General features: G+C 33.0%; 1 protein-coding gene across 1 annotated transcript in view; it reads right to left on the bottom strand.

Moving 5' to 3' along the window:
* The window catches only part of LOC118188499 (uncharacterized), a 71,885-nt gene that overhangs the window by 9,156 nt on the left and 42,649 nt on the right, over nt 1-20,080 (bottom strand). Inside the window, exons 2-3 of the mRNA XM_035358934.2 lie at nt 13,100-13,453; nt 9,458-9,728 (exon numbers count right to left, since the gene is read on the bottom strand). Coding sequence (XP_035214825.1) covers nt 9,458-9,728; nt 13,100-13,453 — 625 coding nt within the window. The remainder of the gene's footprint in view (nt 1-9,457; nt 9,729-13,099; nt 13,454-20,080) is intronic.

The raw sequence follows: 20,080 nt of genomic DNA on the forward strand, positions 1-20,080 counted from the left end.
CTCCGTATAAATTAAGACACTTATCATAATGATACACGAGCTTGTTAATTCCATCGTCATAGAATGTTGCCGCCGGAGACTTCAACTCTGCAAGCCTACATGCAATTCCTCCTCATCATCGAAGCGCTGTGTTGCAAGCCAGGCACACACAAGTGTCTCACAAGCGACGAACCCAAGTCTCGTCTTCTATTGCGACACAATCGAGAAGAATTCACTACTCGTGGTATGCCTCGAGAAATCTCAAAGTTGCTGCCATGCGCTGCTTTTTGTGGTCTTCTGACAAGAGGTTTGGTACCCAAAACTTGTGATAGCCGAGATCTTGCGTCGAAATACCAAACAACAAAGTTCATGAAATTTGATAAAACTCTAGTGAGAGCTCTGAAATTAAGTGGTGGATTTAGTGAAACTTTTCATCGATTTTTCTCTACGAGTTCAACGTTAACAATGCTCGGCCGGCCATTTCGCGCTTCCTCGTGAAAATTTGTGCGGCCATTTCTAAACATGATGCACCATTGTCTCACTCCAGCTTCACTCATTAGGTCGTTTCCATACAACGTACGAATTCCTGCTAAATTTTAATTGGTCTCAGTTTATTTGTGCACAAAAATCTAATCACTGATCATATTTCACAACTGGCGGGATTTTCTATTGCTGCACATATTTTAAACATTCACAGTGAAAAAAACAGAGGCAATATGTGACGTCAACGATTGCAACCGGATGCGTAAGGATACGGGAGATACTCCGAAGCACCAAGATGGGGATTGGGGATAATAGCACTATCTCCTGCCGCGCAGTAGCGAAACGTAAGTTACTTTGTGAATAGCCCTCGTATATGTAACTTAGAACTGGACTCAATGAACTAATATTTTGAATGGACAGTCATAAAATTATTTGCATTTTTTTCATTTTATTTATTCATATAATTCAATTATTATTTTTGTTATTCTAGATTTCAGCCTTATATTGTATTTTGAATTTGGATATTTGTTTGCCTATTATATGTAAGTATAATTTAAAATATTTTATCTAAGAGTTTGAAATGTCTATTTTGAAAGTGTTGAATACTTAACCATTAATTTAGTTTAATTATATTTTGAATTAATGATTTTCTTTTAATGATGATGAAAAATAGTGGTTGTTCATTCGGGGACAGTGTGTTGTGACTTCCGATTTGGCCGTTAGGCAGCACTGAAGTACATCACTGATTTTTGCGTACTTGATTTTTCATATTTCTTGTGGCATCCCTGTTTCACTTTGTTTTTAGAACCGACTGAGTCCGTAATAATAATTTTGAACTCTCGTTTTGAGAGTAATTTAAAATAGCTAATACGTTGTAAATAAACTTTGTAAATAGTCCGCGTGCAGATTTATCCACATACTGAAATGATTATCACGAACGAACAGTGTTTACGATAAGAATTATGAGACAGACCTGCTTTGAAGTGCAAATGGTGCTTTACTTGCTTGCTTGTTTTTTTTAAGTGTATTTTGTATTCCAAGCAATATTCTATTTTTCATGTTTATAATTGCTTTTGTTCTAATAGAGAACTGATGTTTTAAAGCATAAAGTATAAGCTCTCTTAAACATATTTAGCTTAGAAATATTACAATTTAAAATAACGAATAGCTATATCCCTAGAAATGTTTCTTTTAAAATCTTAAGCACAATTTTTATCCACCTTCTAAAATTTTAAGCAAGTTATTCAAATTTGGAATAAAGTCATGAATGATGTACTGATTAAATTATCCGGCATGCATAAATATGCTACTTCATGGTCAAACTATTTCAATATTTAAAAGTTGGAAGGGCCAAACGCTAAAACTCTTAACAAGAATTTTATTAAATTCATACTGGAAATTCACATTTATATTTAAAGATATTATTATTATAGATTTAATTAATATATAGTTTTATATTTAAAGAGTGCAAAGCATACATTGAAAATTGTAGGAAAAAGAAATTGAGGTGGGAAGGAAGAGACAATTTTAATAATCAACAAAATGAAGTAATTGACTTTTGAAGATTTATATAATAAATGTAATAAAACCACTAAATACTTACGTTCTCACATTTTAGGACGGTTGCTTGTTAATTTCGATTAATGACAATGAAAGAGCTTCAGGCGTTTCGATTATTACCAGAATGCTACAGAAAAGCACAAGTGATTGCTAGATCTTAGATTTGTTAAAAAAAAGAGCGATGTCTAGAGAAATGAAAAACCGTGATGTGTTAGATTAGGCTATTTGGATATGACAAAGAATACGAGGGCTATCTGTTCAAGAAAAAGGGGATAGGATGTCTTCGTAGAGAATTTTCTGAGGGAAACTAACTGGCATAAACGGTACACACGCAGAAAAATATAAAAAACATATATGCAGAAAACCATTTCCTAGGATTTGAACCTGGGTCAAATTAAAAAGACTAAAAGAAATCAGTTAAGTGACGTACGCCTGCAATTAGTAGTTTTGGAAATTGTTAGCTAAAATTCTCATGTTTTTAAAAATTTAGGAATTAAGCTTCAGGTAAATACAGGACACCTCTTATTGGGCCAAACTTTAAGTAGCTGAAGTCCCGAAACAATATTTCAAAGTCAAAATGAATTATGCCTAACGCATTAACGAAAATTGCGGAAGTTCGATATTTTCCTTCAAATTTCTTAACGGTGAGCATTCTCAACAAAGATTAATTTCTTAATGGATGAAATTGAATAGCCGTTAGGAAACATTTCGCTAACTTTACTTGGGGTAGAGCATATGGGAAGATGGAGCAAGAGCGTAAGCATGAAGAGTATGCCCGAGGCATTCGATTTTGCCCTCTGATATGGTATACTTATTGCTTTCAAAAATTCAGATGCAGTTGTTTCTGCCGAGTCATAGAATTAGTGTACGAATTAACAGTAATTTCCTGCTAACAACAACATCCAACGATGATCATTTTTTAGTCTGACAGCAAGAAGTAATTGCAAACCTTTTGCATAGGAGCTATATAATTAGATATCGAAGCTAATCCAGGACATTCCATAAAAGTGAATAGTTTGCCCAGCAATCAATACGTCGAGTCTGTTTAACAACCGGCTATCGGCTTCCTCCATTACAGGGGCGCAAGCAGTACCAGATGTAAGAATAATGGGGTACGATACGTTTTACAGCAATATTCTCTTTTAAGGAGGCATTAAGCTGGACGTAAATAGTTTCAAATAATGAAAGCCGATTTTCTAACCGGGTAAACTATACTGCAGGGGAAAAAAAACCTTCTGGTTAATGCATAATATATGTGAAGATCCCATTATTGTCCATTATTTCTTTTAATGCATGACACCGTTAAAACGCATTTAAACTATGGTGATATGCTTTAGAGAAGTACCGCTACCCAGCTGGCATAGCATTTAGTGACGCCAAATACCCTAGCGATGGGAACGTGTTGGAATCCTGGAGAAGGCGTATGGCTAGCCTATAAAGTCCTCTGGAGAGGTTGTGAAAGGGAAAGTGGCTGAGAGACCCTTCAACCGCCCCCTCGGAGTGTGCTCTCTCAAAATTGTGGCGGAACTGCACAGTTAGCGCGGCGGGACTAAACCTGTACGATCAATAATGAATTTCTGGTGTCCTGCCCACTTCTACCTGTATCCGTTGGAAACTAGTAGTATTGCGTTAATAAAAGTACATTGATATGCTCCTTTCCCCTTTTCTAAGTTCAGTTGAATACATCTAAAATGCACTGAGTATATGTAGGCTCAGCAGCTGAAAATGACGCTTACAGGCAAATAGATAATGATGCAATAAGAACTTATTAGTAAATTCGTTCGAAGAACGTACTGCAGTGCAAAGCATGCATCGCTGGGTACTTACATACTAGCCCAACCGACATCGCGCGGTTTCACGAATATTCAGGGAAAAAATAATGGCTTATTATTGTAAAAAATATTACATACATATTTTACGTTTTCAGTAGGTATTTATTAAAAAACATTAATAAATCTATTTATAACAGGGTTTTTGTTTCTTTTATTCTGATGGAAATTTCGTGGCAATGGCTTTATCGCAAGAAGGTTCCAAATATTGTTTTTCGTTACAAAGAACTGTATTCATGTAGGAATTTCATCTCTGTTTCTTCTGTTATAGGAAATTCCCACAAACACAAATTTTAAAATTTAGTTTAAGACAAAAAATAGGCATACTTTTACCCTAAAAACTATTTTAACTTGGAAGAAAGTAAAAAGAACGCATAAAAAATGGCGACATTGATTGTTAAAATGGAAGAATTGTTATGCACGTGGATACTAGAGTTTAGCGGATTTTGAAATTTTGCCTTTTTCTAAGATGGTTTCGATACTACGTAAGTTACTATAAAGTATCTCAGAAAAGGTAAAATTTTAAATATTTAAGAAATATTTCTTTTAAATAAGTGCGAAGAGCAGACTGATTACACTTCGTATTAAAAATGAAGATTTGGTGAGGAAAGGCTAAAACAAGAAAAAAATGATTTCATTTATTTACCGATATAAATGATTTTAAAATGCTCAGAATTTAGATAGTGATGAAGTCATACATCTTCAAATCTTGTGAGAAAGCTACCAGTTTGTTGTCTAAGTTGATAATTTAAAAGGAATTACAGACATTCCTCCTTTGTGCATCCTCTATAAAGGCCTCTCTTTCTTTAGACAGATAACAGAGGATATATTTCGGATATATTATAAGTGTGAAAGCCTATGGCCCGATTGGACTTCACTCTCTCAATAAAAATTTGCCTAACTTTGAAATTCGATGAGAAGAATTGAGACATTTGTCCTGATGCAGTGATGACTTTGGTTTGTAGTTCCAAGGGTAATATTTCAGATACGAAGCCATGAAAGAAGTGAAGCAAACAGATGACAGAAGTGTAACACACTACACTAGTGACATTAGTGAAAGGCGGAGTCACAAGTAAAATCAAACTATGTACAACATGAGTGTGTATGCACGTGAAAAATTTAAAATATACAATCCTGTACAGAGTTCTAAATTCTCAACCACTAAGAACACATTACAGCGATTGACACAAATGTAAAGTAAAATAAAAACAAAGCAAAGACATTTTACAAATCAAATATATACTAATGACTACAAATTAATAATCAAAACAAGGAAAAGACTAGAAACACTTACATGTGCAATAGACTACCAATTAGGAAACAAAGCTACGGTCCCCTAGTATGTGCTCAAATTTGGTATTTTTGCGCTGTTCGATAATCAGAGGGGCTTTCAACTCCCTGCGCAGCAGTAAATGTTTTATGAAAATCCAAACATTAGTGATAATGCAAAACACCTTAGTTTGGATAATTTGCAATTTATTAATATCATCCGGTTTAGCTGCTGGCCAGGCTGAGGAGGCATAGCGTAAAATACATTCTATGACTAAAATGCGACGCACCAAAGAGTTATCTGAATGGGTCGAAATTGTATATGCTCATACCTCACGACAGAATATGCAAATGATAAACTTTTGGCGACCAGTGATTGACTAGTTGGAGTTCTAGCGCATTGCAGTGAAGCGAGACGATATTCCAATTTTAAGATAAAACTTCTATGCTAATTTGGTTCCTTTGACCCCTGTGGACTGTACTAATGGTTCGCAGATGAGTTCGCGAATAGCATGAGCAGATGTCTTTCTCTTTGAGAAAGGACGTGCAATTAGACTAAAGTAGGGTAATTAAATCGCTGGATTGCCAGCTTTTGGATCAGAGCGATGTTGGCAACAATGTGTGAACCATGACCATACAGAGCGTCAAGAAGGTAGCTGTAGACAGAGAGCAGAGACAAAACACGAGAACAGAATGACCATTCGATCGAGGCTCACAGTCCCTGATACGGCCTTATCAACTATCCGATGTATAGCCGTAACACTAATTACTGCACTGACTAGTGATAGACGACTCAGTGAACGGGGGCTGAGGTCACGGAAGGTATTACGCCGACTGCCCCTCACCGTTGCATACAGCCAGGTACATTTGCAGTAGTACCGGGTATGTTTGACCTGGGATTTCACGGACTGGAGGAGAATTATTTTTACCGATCAGTCCCGCTTTGAAGTCAGCCCCGATGACCATGAAGATGTGTCTGGAGACGTCCAGACAGCGGGGAGACACTCACCTGATTGTCGTCCATTACACAATTTGAAGCCATGAGTTAAAGTATGGCGTGCGATTTCATTTGATAGCCGGATGAATATTTCACAAGTGCACATCAGCGTAGCCACTGAGGGAGAGGTTTCGAAAATGGACTAATGAGCTGCTATTGCTCTTATGACGCTAAACCTTCGTACATGTGAGCGTATGTTGTTTACGTTTTAATTTGCATATGTTTCGCAGTTATAAATATATGGCGTAATAGTAGAAAATCTCGTAGTGCTTTTGTTTTCTGAGTTTGATTAATCGCTGACATTTCACTTTCGCGATTTTTATCACTCATTATTATTAGGATTGCTGTTCACGGCATATTATGTGGATTAAGAGAATTCAAGTGTATATTTTTTTAATTGAGCTGAGAATGACTGAAAGTGTTACAATGAATCTAGTGCTTTCTTATTTCAGTGCTTGTATTCTTTTGATTTTTAAAGTGTAAGATTCAGAACACATATTATCTGATTATATCCATTGTTAACATTAAAAATTATATATGAATAAATTGAATATACTCATTGTGAATGCGATAAATTCACTCTGTTTGATAAGTATTTCTTGTGTAGACAGTACATTTCAGAGCATTTATTAAATGTGAAATTTAACGCGTTAAATGTATATGAATGCAAATTAGTAAAGTTCACTTTGAATAAAATTCTGCATTGGTTATTATTATAAAACATCTTTTTCATATAGACTGCAATAAAAAGTGCTGACTTCTATTTACATATATAATTGGTGCAAATATTTTTCTCATACGCATAAAGATTGCATTTGGGCTCAGATGTTTATCACATATTTCTTTCTTCATCTTATTTACCACTTATTAAGTAATATTTCACCTCGATAATTTTGCGAAGTATCCAACATGTGTTTGTATTTATTTCAACCAGATAGTGAAATCGTCATAATTTCCTATATTTGATCTATCTTCGCAATGAAAAGTTTCAGAAGCAATCGACGATGTTTTAATTATTTTGTACAAAAAATTGCGTGGCAGAATGTATTCAACCATCTTGGTTAAATCTTAAAGCACGCGAAATGTCATGTGACATGACAGAAATATTACTGGATGCTCATTGGTCCATCCTAGAAGCCACTCCCTCGGTGGTTACACAGATGAGCACTTGTGAAATATGCTATCCGGATCCCTTTCGTTGTCATCCGTGACACCCTTACAACACAGCGGTACGTCGACGAGGTTCAAAGTTCCGTAGTGTTACCTTTCCTTTAGCGTATATTTGTGCTTACATTTCAGCAGAATAATGTCCGGCCGCCACGACACGTCTTCTACAACTTACCTTCGTGTTTCTCCATACAATTGCTTGGCTGGCGCAATCTTCAGATCTCTCAGATCATCATATTCATTGTATCTGAATATAGATGATCATTTCCTCAAGGGTCTATGCTTTAATTAATCCCCACATTTATGATTATTTGAGTGGGTATCATTTGTTTTGCGATTACTGTGCATCATACAACCCCAAAATGTTCTCAGAGCGGTATATGAAGAAAATGAAGAACTTGTAACTTTCTGTACGGAATCACACTTTCGACGCCAGTGTGATTCGGTCCTTAAATGAAATTAAAATATTGAGACTAATTTATGGCTGTAAAAACTGATGCCTGGTATTGTAAAAGCTGAGGGATCTGCCAGTGAATAGTATCAAACCACACTAGAATGATTTTTAGCAGTCAATCTTTAACGCGAAAATTATATAAAAGTTTCATAGGAGCTGAAAAAGAACAAAGGGAAAATCAGAATTACTTCACGGCAAGATATTTTTTGATATAATGACTTCAGAGAAGCCAAAAGAAGGCGAAGAAGAAAATGAAAGTGAAGTAGTAAAGATGGCATAGAATTATGAAAAAGAATAAACTGAGTTCGAATTTAATGGTATCACAGCTTTACACATTTTTTGCTATTTTGTTTGAAAGAATATCAGAGTGGTTACTAAAAGAAATAAAATATAACAGAACTTTACGATCAGAAAGCTGTACATAAATTCTAATAAAATTTTATGTATGATATATTTTAAACAGTAGACTGTATTTCGTTCATCTTTGACCTCTAAAAGTTAATTTTTTATATCACTTATGTATTAATCGCCAATTTACAGTTTTTTATCATTTGTGTATAACTCTAATCTTTAATTAGTATAGGTAAGCAAGAGTTCGGTGTACTGTAAAAACAATTTATGTTACTGCTATGTTTTTTTCCTGCATAATAATTCAGTGATTAATATTGAAAACGTACACTTGAATAAAACATAATTACAACTGAAATGGAATAAAAATTGGATATATTTTCCATCATCATCAGTTTTGTTCTTGGCCATCAATGAGTATTTTAAGCTGCAATTTTTAAACGTATTCTTTCTGCAAATGATTCGATATATTAGAAAACTCTTTTGCTGAAAAGATTTTTCTTTCTTTCTTTTCTACCATTAACCTGATGCATTTAAAATTTTGTTGTACATTGATTGTGCTGTTACTTTTCCAAGCACTAAACGCAAGAAGAAATTCAGTTTTACAATTTTTTTAAAAAATGAATTTTTCTAAAGAAAAGTGCAAAATCTGTGAAATGATAATCATTATTCAAAATCATTTATAATTATTTGATTATTAAAATCTAAGTTCTGTTTCATATCTCAAAAGTCTGTATAAACTTAAAGAGACTACCACTAGTAAATTCACGTTGATGTCTTTTAAAATCTAGTATATTTTTTGCGATATATAATGAAGCTGGATACTGCAACAAAACTCCAGGTTAATCAACAAGGCAGAAAGTCTGATCATGCAGTAGTGTGATCAGATTTCCCTTATTTGTAAATTTCAAAATACCAGATTATTAATTTATAGCTCAGTATATAAAAGGTTTTTGAAGTAATGTGTAAAACGTTGGATTAAAAAATGTTGATGAGTTTGATAGAATTTTATCTTTAATGAATTATATAATTTTTTAAAACTATGCGATAGAAAAAATGAATCAGGACGTACTTAAGAAATAATTGATGATTTGTTTTGGTTAGTATTTTGGCTTAATCAAAAAGTAAGAGCGTTTTTTTAATGCTGATATAATAAGAAAATATCAGAAAAAGAGGAATTGTTATAATAGGTTAAAAAGTGTAAATGTTCTTGTATTTGAATCGTAAGAACTCGTATTTTACCTGAATGCTTGGAAATCCTTTTTATATGTATTAGGCTGTTTTATTTTTTAATTATTAATTCCTTTTTGGAAGTTATCTATTTTTGTGTATATCTAACCTATCTCGTGTTTATAGTCATAAACGTTTTACCTAAGGCCCACTGATTAGGTGAGTTTCCTTGCCCAACGTCCCAGACAACATATCCAGGCTGATTATTAGGCTTATTCTTATTGGTCCCGTCAGTGGCAGGCTCAGATTCTCCTCCTGTTCCACTAGTGGTTGGTGTTTCTTTTTTCCATAATGGAAAACCGTTGTTTGGAGATGGGCGGACAGACCACGAGTCTTGGTTATTACCTCCTCTACCAAACTTCCAGGCGATTTTTTTATCATCAGTCTTGTCCTTGTTGTCTGTTTCGGTTTCCTGCGGGATGAAAACACAATAAAAATGGTGCAATACACGTTTACGGTATTAATGTTAGTCATGGAAGAAAGGAAAGTCATCTCAAAAACACAACTTCCTAAGGATGTAAACTAAAAGTTACTAAAATCTATTCTCCATCTATATATTTTTCTCTAAGTTTTGGAGTAGTATCCCCAAACATCTGATTTTCTAAAATAAAAAATCTGTATTTTTTGGCAGCACGGCATACAAGCTTGGATACTGTGCTTAAAAAAGAAAATATAAAAGTATCCAGTATAATTCAGATAAGACATTAAGACACAAGAAAATAACCTTTTAGCTCCTTTCTTACAACATTCAATAAGAGTTTCCATTTTTAATCAAAAAAGAAAAAGCAATACATATAAAGTTCCAGTAACTGTGAATACCTAGTATCAGCCACTGATCTTTTTTCGCCAGTTATAAGCCACAAACAAAAGGGTCCTTCAGAAAAATGTATACACACATTACAAATGATACCTGCATATTACTTCCAAAGGTAAATTATCTTACTCTCATGACTGTAATATGGTATGATTATGTATACGTATGATAGTGAATGAAAGTAGCCTTGAGAGATCTTGAAAGACGTCGATTAGCGCAAGAAATCAGTAATGCTGAACGTCCTTCGTTAGCGAAATTACAGCGGCATTTGCAGCAGTCTCCCCTGAACACACTGGACAGCGTTTTCCAAGGAAACGCTCACCATTGTGTTATGTGTCTGGCTGCTAATGGACACCACTCTTACACTTTGAACACATCTACTCTCAAAGTAACTGTATAAATGCTGGAAGATTGCATTAAAGCTGTTAACCTATGAGATATATGATTATATTAATCTAAAATTCAGTTCTGTACTAATACAAAAAAATTATCTTTCGTTAAAGTATGTATACATTCTTATGATGGAACCTGTATAATTTCATACTTATCACTTTGAATTAAATTAACTGTTGAATGTATAGAGTAACACATTCAATCTATTCTCATGAGAATTAATGATATCTTGTTTATTGAGAAATTATATTCATAGCTGCCGGTGATATCTATATTTTTAGCTGAATCGATGACCACAGCGTGGCTCTCGCAGGCGAGTGGTGCAGCTGTTATGCAAATAAAATGTATGTGCGAAAGAGGGTAAACTTAAAAAGTAATTAATTTGTTTCATTCATTTTACAAAGTTATTAGTAAACTTAAAATGATCAGTGTTCAAAGGTAACTATTTTATTTAGCTTTCTGTTAGTTAAGAAACTTAATAATGTCATGCAAATGTATTTAAAAAATATTGAACAAATTCTATCAAACAATTTTGTAAAGAAATTCTTTAAAAGTTAGATTTGTTTGTGGATGCTTTACAAATGGATGGGCAGACGCTTCTGGAATGCTTTATAAAAAGAGTCTGCCGAATTTCTGAAGCATTAATAGCTGTAAGTGCTAAATTGGGGGCAGGGGTCTGTTAGTGGAGCAGAAGACATGTGTAATGCAGAAACAGTAAATATAACACAGCATTTTTTACAAGTTAAAAATAATTTGAGGTTGTTTCGAAGTCCGAATTGATGAGAAATTTATGGCAGCTGGAAGTTTTCGGAATTTCTAATAAATTTAGCGTAGCGACTGCTACGGATAAACTTGAACACTCTGGTTTTCTAGAATCCGAAATTTCCTCTGTATGGGGATGACGACACTCGTTACAACTGTAAATGAAAGGAGGATCGCAACGACCTTGTAGGGCGTATTTGAAAGTAACATACTATAGATAATGAGGACAACATGATAGAAGAATTCAGAGCATTCCTCTGGATGTTTCTTATGAGAATGTATCTTATGCAATTATTAAATTCCTGATTCTCCACTGATTTTTATATATAAGGTGGGATGAATTTTATTATTATACCTTTTTGTGCTACGGTTCTAGACGATTTTGGCCTTTTATTAAAGTGATTGTCTTATAGAAGATGAATATCGATGATAGCAATTATCGATTTGCATAATGTAACTACCCCATTTGCTGTTGGCTGAAATTGTCATCTGATCTCGATTCAAAGCAATTTTGCGAATTTCGATATCGTAATTAGGTTGTATTTTCCTCATAAAAGGGTTCCCGACTGATATTATATGTAAATAACTCTGAAATGTTTGAGACAGGGCCAGAAAATATAACATAAAGAAAAATTTTTGCTCGACGTTTAGAAATGAACTTTTTTTATATCCGCAGATGATAATCTGAGACAACGATTTAAATTTATCTATCATAGAAGAATTTGTAAGAAAGGAAATTAAAACTGATATTAGAGCGTTATTGCGCTATGATTTTCTACGATTTTAGAAAGGGACTAAATTAACAAAAATGCATTGACTGTCTTCACTTAATGGAAATAAAGTTCCATCTTGTGTCACTCTGTTTAAATGGTTTATAGAATTTCATAGAGATCGAACTTCTCTCCTGTATTAAGAATACAAGAAAGACCTCTGTCAACTACAGCTTCGAAACGTGTGTCAGCTATTCGAAAAGTGTTGATCAGTGATAATCACTGTACCTGCCAAATGAAACAGAAGGAGCTTCTGGTAGATTAGTAGCTATACGTAAAAGTATTCATGCAGAACTGCACATTGTGGTTTGGTTTATATAATTATGGCAAAGCACGCAAGGGATATCTGCCTAAGGCGCGAGGAACATATATAAAACATATTTTTCATCAATTTCGAGATATACAATTTCTTTAAAATTCCTTTTTGCGCTCTATAAAGTTCACCTTCAAAAGTGAAATGGTGCTGTCGTTTAACGTTCCTACGATTTTGAAACTGAACTTGTGCCGTTTAATTGTATCTCAAACATTTCAGAGTGACCCTCATATTAATCTCCCAAAATATGAGACTGCTTTCTAATCAGTGTAATTAAAATAACTACTTTATAATAACATTGCGATGACTTTCGATAGAAACAATTGTTTTTTTATTTCGAGTTTCGACGGGATGAAATTTTTATGAATGTACAAAATTTAGAAATAGTAAGCGAAAATTTTCGTTAAATCTAGTTTTAGTTTTTTCTTTTAAATTAAAAAATCTCTTCATGTGCTAAACTGAAATCTTAATACGGAGGTCAGATTTCAAAACATTTATTTACTTATTTATTTATTTGGTTTCTTTGCATGAGAAACCAATGTATTAAGAGACTGTATCCAACACCGTCTTCCTGAATTTCATTTAAAATTATATTACTGAAAGACTTTGTTAAGATAAGATGAAATGATTTAATTTATTTTAAGGTAAATCAACTAGCAAAGAAAATATTTCATAAATTACTGGATACAAATTTTATTAAGATTTTCTCAGCTAATTTTACTGATACATACTCGAGGGCCAGCCGTTTCCTGCTTGGCAGCTGGCCTTTTCCTTGTGGACTCAAACCTATATCCCCGTGTCAGTCCACTTGCTCTTAGATCTTCACTGATGGCTAGATTTTCTGTGGTTACTTCTGCAGTGGCACCTTCTGTTGCAACAGTTGTAGTAGGGGCTGCAGAATCGGCTCCAGATAATGTAGTCCCTCCTTCTGTTGTCGCTAAAGGTACTGCAGTGGGAAAGAGCGTAGTTGCAGCAGTCGCCGCATCTGCACCATTGGCAAGGGTTGTCGGAGTAAGGGTAGTTGTCGTTTGAGCAGAGCAATTTTGTAAAATTATATGGAACAGGAACCATGAAGGTATCCACCACTATAGAAAAGAAAAATTAGAATAACATATGTCACTTGAAGTTTGCAAATATCTCAGAACTTAAACTTTTAAATTCTAAGATACGACTGGAATAGAAATCCAAACATAATAGTTTGAGTAAGCTATGAATATGATACCGAAATCATTACTCCCATGTTCATAGTTTAAGTTATAAACATTCTTCAGCCACATTTGATGACTCATACTTGAACGGACATTCCTTTCTACTTGAATTTAGTCATGAATTGCACATGGGTTAAGTCGTTGCAACATCAAATATTATATAACATCGAGTAAAATATACTGAAGGCTTTGGAATCACAAAAGCATAAAAATTTGTTCCCTTTTCTGACATGAAACTGAGGATAAATTTATTCTGACTTCATCATTATTGCCTTTTAATTCAAAGAATGTTGATGAAGGAACAGGTCTTGAAGTTAGGAGAAATAAAGCTAATGTTTAGCGAATATGACTGAAGAAAAATTTCAAATGAACATCATCATAATATATAACGCTCACTAAGTGAATATGGATTGAATTTATTGGATTACGACAAAGTATAGGACTGTTTGCTTAATAGAGAGATTACCATCGTGAAGGACTTTCAAAGAAAAACAAGTTCGTGTTATTTTATGCAAAGGATAAAACCAGAAAGCACTCATGTAGCCAGTTCCTTCTCCAGGATTTTAACCTAGCTAGGATTATGAAGCAGACTTAATCACTCGATTACTAGGGGGACCATTGCTAAACATTTAGATCGTCTGAATAGCGTTATAGTTTCCGAGTGACTTTTCAAAGAAAAAGGCTTAAGGAGAACTGCATTAAATTTAAGAAATCTGTTATTTTTGCAGCGATATACGTCTTGAGAAAAATACTTACGAAATTTAAATTATATATTACGTGTAATTATATGTAAATCCCTTACTGTATTAAACTCTCTCTCTGTATATATACTATATATAGAGATTGATTATTCTGCAGCTTCATTTAGTTAAAGAAAGGGATGTATATATGTACATTTTACACACACATATATGTAAAACAATCATTATGAAATTGAAAATATAGAAGAAAAATCTGTAAAATAATACGTTTGAACGTTGAAATTAGAAAACTTGAAAGTATTCTTCAAGTAAAGAAAGTAAATTTAATGGCAAATTGTATATCCATTGGAGCTCCAAGTAATAGTTTAATTAATTATAATAGTTTAATTTAATTATGATATGTCATAATACGAGCTCACCAGTGGCCAGGTTTTAAGACCGTTGAATACTGGAAGTTCGAATCTCGATTAGCCTCGTGTAATGGAATTTTCGCCTCGTGTAATGGAAATATGACCCAGTTTAATTTAAAAGTCTTCCATCGTGAAAGCAACCATATTTTAGGCAGGCAGTCTTATTATGCTTTGCTGCATTGAATTAAGCAAACAAACTGTTGGAATTAGTCTACAAACCAAAAATAAAATTATTTATTACAAATTCATACTTAGAAGATGAGATATGACTAACTGGTTGAAAAATTTGCAGAATGTATGTGATCAACATGTTTATTAATTTCGTGAGTATGAGCCACGTAAAATAGTAGCTTAGTTCATAAAAGATAAGTCGAATCTAGTTGACATAAATGGTGATTAAGAAGTAGAATTGTATGAAGGTTCGTAGATGAAAATATTTTTTGAAATCGTAAATTCGTTTCTCAAACTAAAATTTGGTTTACTTCGGGAATGCTTTTCTGCGCGAATCTGTGTAATCGGGAAAGATCAATTTTTTAATGCATGTCAGTAGTAAATCAGTGAAATGCATTTCTGACATAGAAATACTGGCAAATAATGTATTACTTTTAAAATCCTAAAATAACTTACGACAATAGTGCATCATTATCATACACAGGAGTTGTATAATTAAAAAATTTTAAGAATATAGTATTTTCCATGCATAGTAGAAGAAATGGTAAAATTTGCTGCCATGTCCCTAGTTAAAAATTATCCTGATTTTTAAAAGAAACGTGAAAAAGACCTCTTGTGATTTATTCCTTAATTCTACTACAATTCCATGATTGTACCAAAATTTCTTATGGATATAGTGAATTATTTCTTCGCCATTGTGCTTCGCTCACGCTGCAAAATTCAGTTGCCAGTTCATCTACTTTTATCTTAAAGAAAACTTTAAACATTGAGGTGCGAGGCTCAGCTCATTCAGTTTACGAGTTTTATCTCTATTTAACGAAATATAAATAACTATGATTTTATAAAAGTTTCTAAAGTCTACAAAAGAAAAAAATGTCATCAAGAGTTTCTGAAGCTTTTAATTCAGTGTCAGCGTCGTGACAATTACATTTTAATACAAAAAGCATTACTCGACAAACATCACAGTTAGGTTTGTTTGATTATGATAAAGCACGCGATGATTATCTGTTAAGGGATGCTTTCGTGGAGGATTTTGAATTGAATCTAGGTCATATCTACGTTACATATAACGAAAATCATAAAAAGTCCCTGCAGCTGGCATGTTCATCGGAACTAAACACTGGTCGAACTACCACTGTTCAGCGACATTACCGCTCGACCACTGGTGAGCGCGAGAAAAATCATGACTATTGTGAAATATACATGTTGTTAGAAAGAAAGTTTTTATTAGCTTTATTTCATTCAGTATTGATCATATACTTCAGATAGAAATATTTGCAAAATAGTTTCGGGTTTTCTACAAAATAAAATTTAACTTTTCCTTCAATCCTCATAGAACAAAAATTTTGCGTAAATAGTGAAATATCTCTAATAGATATGTTAATTACAAACGAAAGGTTCCATATAGAAACATTCACAAGCTTAGATAACGTTTTCTAGGAAAAGCTAAAAGTTTAAGTATTTTTTAATTAATTAAAAGCGTTAAATTAATTGCTTTTGAAAGCAATATAAGACAAAACAAGCACAGAATAATAATCTAAATCAGCATTACTTAAACTGTGGGTCGCCAAAAAATTTAGTAGTTTTGATACTTCTTTAACTTATTATAACAATTTTACAATTACCAAATATTTTTACACAATGTATCTGAAAATAGATAAAGATTAGACAATATAGACAAAGAAAAAAAGAAAACGTTTCGACGCATTATTTTTATAATAGAAACGTTCATTTTACTTACTTCAGCGACCATGACAGCACGTGACGCTGTCATGGTCGTCTGTTACTTATTTAAAATTTTTACATTGTTTTATGTCTTAAAGTTAGAAATTAAAGTTAATGACCTAAAACTGCAATAGTATATTACAGTACAAGGAAAAAAATTGACAGTTTCACACAAGTGTCGGATTTGCATAATGCTTATCGGATCCCACAAAAATTTCGTGAATATTATGGGTCCTAGGGTTCGCGAAAAAAATCTCAGTGATAAAAAGGGGTCGCGACTGAAAAAGGTTTAAGAAACTGTGATCTAAATCATTAAATTTCGTTTCGTAAATATCATCTTGCAACTAGACCGAAATTTTTGCTCTTACCGGGCCATATATAAAACTCCATTTACCGCCAACAAAGTACAAGCTATTTTCATAAATCTTTGTTCTTTTGTGAGGATTTTTTACAGTTAACAATATTATTTTTTATGTTAATATATATATTGCACTTTCACTACTCTACCAAAATATTGTCATATCATTTTAGTGACGTTTATTTAAAATGTTAATTTATAAGTTTTTATTTATTAAAATTTTTAACTGGAAGAACTGTTTCTAACTATTCATATAAATCTGAAAAGCAAAGAATAATAATGTTAATCGTTTAGTATTTAAATAATATAGTTGCAAATCTAAAATATGATTTCTATGGAGAATAACAAAGAATGAATGGGTACAAAATATTCTAGAAGACTGGACGAAGGCCTTTTTAGTTGATTTTCTTTTGTTAGAAATTTTGAAAATTTCGCTTCAAATGTTTTCGATCGGAAACGGAACCTTGCAGAAGAAGGAGTCGATTGCCTTTTATGGTAAAGAAAAATTTCCGTTGCTGGGGGAAAGTAGCCATGAACTGAGGCTCATTACCATGTTATGGCTGGAATAACAAGATCCGGCAATGGGTAAATTCCTCTGGTTAGGGCAGTGACAGAAGAGAAAGTGATAGCGTGGGCAGACAGCAAAGGCAATGTACCCTTGGGCAAAGAAAGCGAAAGGTTTGGAGCAAGAACTTCAAATACCACCTGTTTTGACGAGAGGTTTACTGAGAGGGATAATACGAACGGAGAAGAAGAAGTCCGTAACGGATAGAAGACGCTGCACCTCTCTTTCTTTAGTCCTGCCCCAAAATACCCATTTTAAAAAGTATCATGCCAATGTGGATTGCTTAGCGGGCTAAAGACTCAAGAAAAGCATGGACTCTTTCAGAGGGTTGGTTCACCTGCAGGGGACCGTCAACTAAGAGCTTCCGAAGCAGAGTTTGGGTGAAAAAAATTCTCCACTCCATGATTCGAGACAGCAGTTTTGTAAATCAAATTAATGGTATTGCTTTTCTTCTCGAAAAGCAAAAGACGGATGCTACCTAACAGATAACACCTCCTTTCAGAAATCCTCCCAAATGATTTTAGACTGAATTTTCCTGCTGTTCGAAGATTCGAAGTAGTACTAAAGGTTGGTAAATATAAAAATGTTTTCACTCATCCCTGTTTACTCATAGGAATATCATCAACCATGTATACTTACTTGGTGGTGAACTGTATCAGGACCATTCCAAAACAGAATATTGACGCTGTCATAAGAAAATAATGTAAGTTCTAAATCAAATTCTGTAGAGAGCGATCGTTCTAACTAAGATTATGAGGAAATATTTCCAGGTATGTTCTTTTGTTTGTGGTTAACTATAGTATTATGTTAATTTATTCCAATAATTTTTGTTTAATAAAAATAAATTAGTATATTAAAAATTTTTCGTTGATGAGATAATTCATTGACCTCACAGCTGAGCTAGTATTTAAAAAATATACGATCAAACGTAAATTTAAGGATATATACCTTAAAGTTATAAGTTATTTTGACTAACTTAAATGTACGAGCACAAAGCAGACCTTTTATGATCATTACTTAATTAAAATTTTTAAATCAAAACGGAACACAGCAATTTTCTATATTATAAATGAGAGGAGTTTTAAATTAGAGCAAGAATCTACATTTTTGTATAAAAGACTGATAATGCGGTTATTACCAATTGGCGAGTTTATCTTCGATTGAAAATTAAGTTTATAGCATGAAGCGCTTCCAGGAGGTTAGGCTTTAAATTTAAATTTTTACTTGTGATTACTTTGAATCATTGTCGTGTATGAACCTCGCAAGAAATGGAAGTTAATTTTATAAACTGTCTCATTTCTCTGACTTCAAATGGAAATTCAAATAAATTCCTTATTTTTTTCATTGTTGTATTTATTCAGTGTTTTAGTATTGAAAGGCAAAGACTGGAAAAAATTCAGAAGTCTAGAAGGTTAGATTGTGTTTAACTTAGTCTAAACTAAATTTAACCTTATTCAAAATTTCAATTTTACTAAGTCAATTAATCTTCTTGAAAAACTATGAATGACAGTCTAAAGTCATAGAGTCCTAACTGTGTACTACCAACTCAAATGTTCTATAGAACTTAGTACAATGGCAAGACTAAATAAACTAGTAGAATTGACTAAATGCTCCGATAAATTATTTTTCAGTTGATTTGCAAACATTTATATGTAACACAGCATTTCGTTTTAAGAAAGCATAAAAAATCGCAAATTATGAAGATATGAAAACGATTTTATAGCTTTAATTAAGATCACGTTAGGTTCAAACAGATTGCAATTTGTGACATGGCTTATCCGTTTTAAGTTAGAATGAAACAAAATTGGAAGCATAATGTTGATTACTCAGGCATAAAAATTTGAAGACTGTACAGAAAACTTATTTTTTTAATAAAATGAAAAGCTATTTGCTTTTAAGATAATTGGATTTATAATGAAAATTTTTCTACGCAAAACCAAAAATAACAACAACAACAAAAAAAAAAAAAAAAAAAAAAAATCTGATGTGTACACCACATGACTTCCTTGTACGGAATATTAAATTATACGCATTTTTTCTTGCATTTTATTTAAACTTATTAGATTGAATTAAACCTACTTCGCCGACAGCGCATAAACCACAATAGAATAAATGCATTCCTTAAAATTCACTTTGTTTACCATAGCGACACTCTGGCGCTAGGTTTACTTAACAGTATTATATTTCGTTCATATTATAACTCAGAATGCACAAAATTTATATCATTTAAAGAATTATCTAATCGTTGCCACATGTTCTATTCAAATACTATAATAAAGCTAGAACTATGTATAAAAGAAATTAAGCAAACAAAACAAAAAAGAAACAGTTTTTCACAGACGATTGAGTATTTCTCATTCAATTAATTCAGTTTTCACTTCGCGACAAGGCAAAAATACATAAAAACTCAGAATATCTGTATTAAAAATTACAAAGTAAATCTTAAACGCTTATTTCCTCGAAAAAATTCCAGAAAGGATTAAGCATGATTTAAATAATAAATGAAGGCGTTATCTTTGTTGTTGCGAAGCTAAGTTTCTCTAGATTGGCAACAAATCCGCTACTCAGCTGTTT

The sequence above is a fragment of the Stegodyphus dumicola genome, chromosome 7 (genome assembly GCF_044657685.1).
Source record: "Stegodyphus dumicola isolate Sdum_Otavi_A_Nest chromosome 7, ASM4465768v1".
NCBI classification, from domain to species: domain Eukaryota; kingdom Metazoa; phylum Arthropoda; class Arachnida; order Araneae; family Eresidae; genus Stegodyphus; species Stegodyphus dumicola.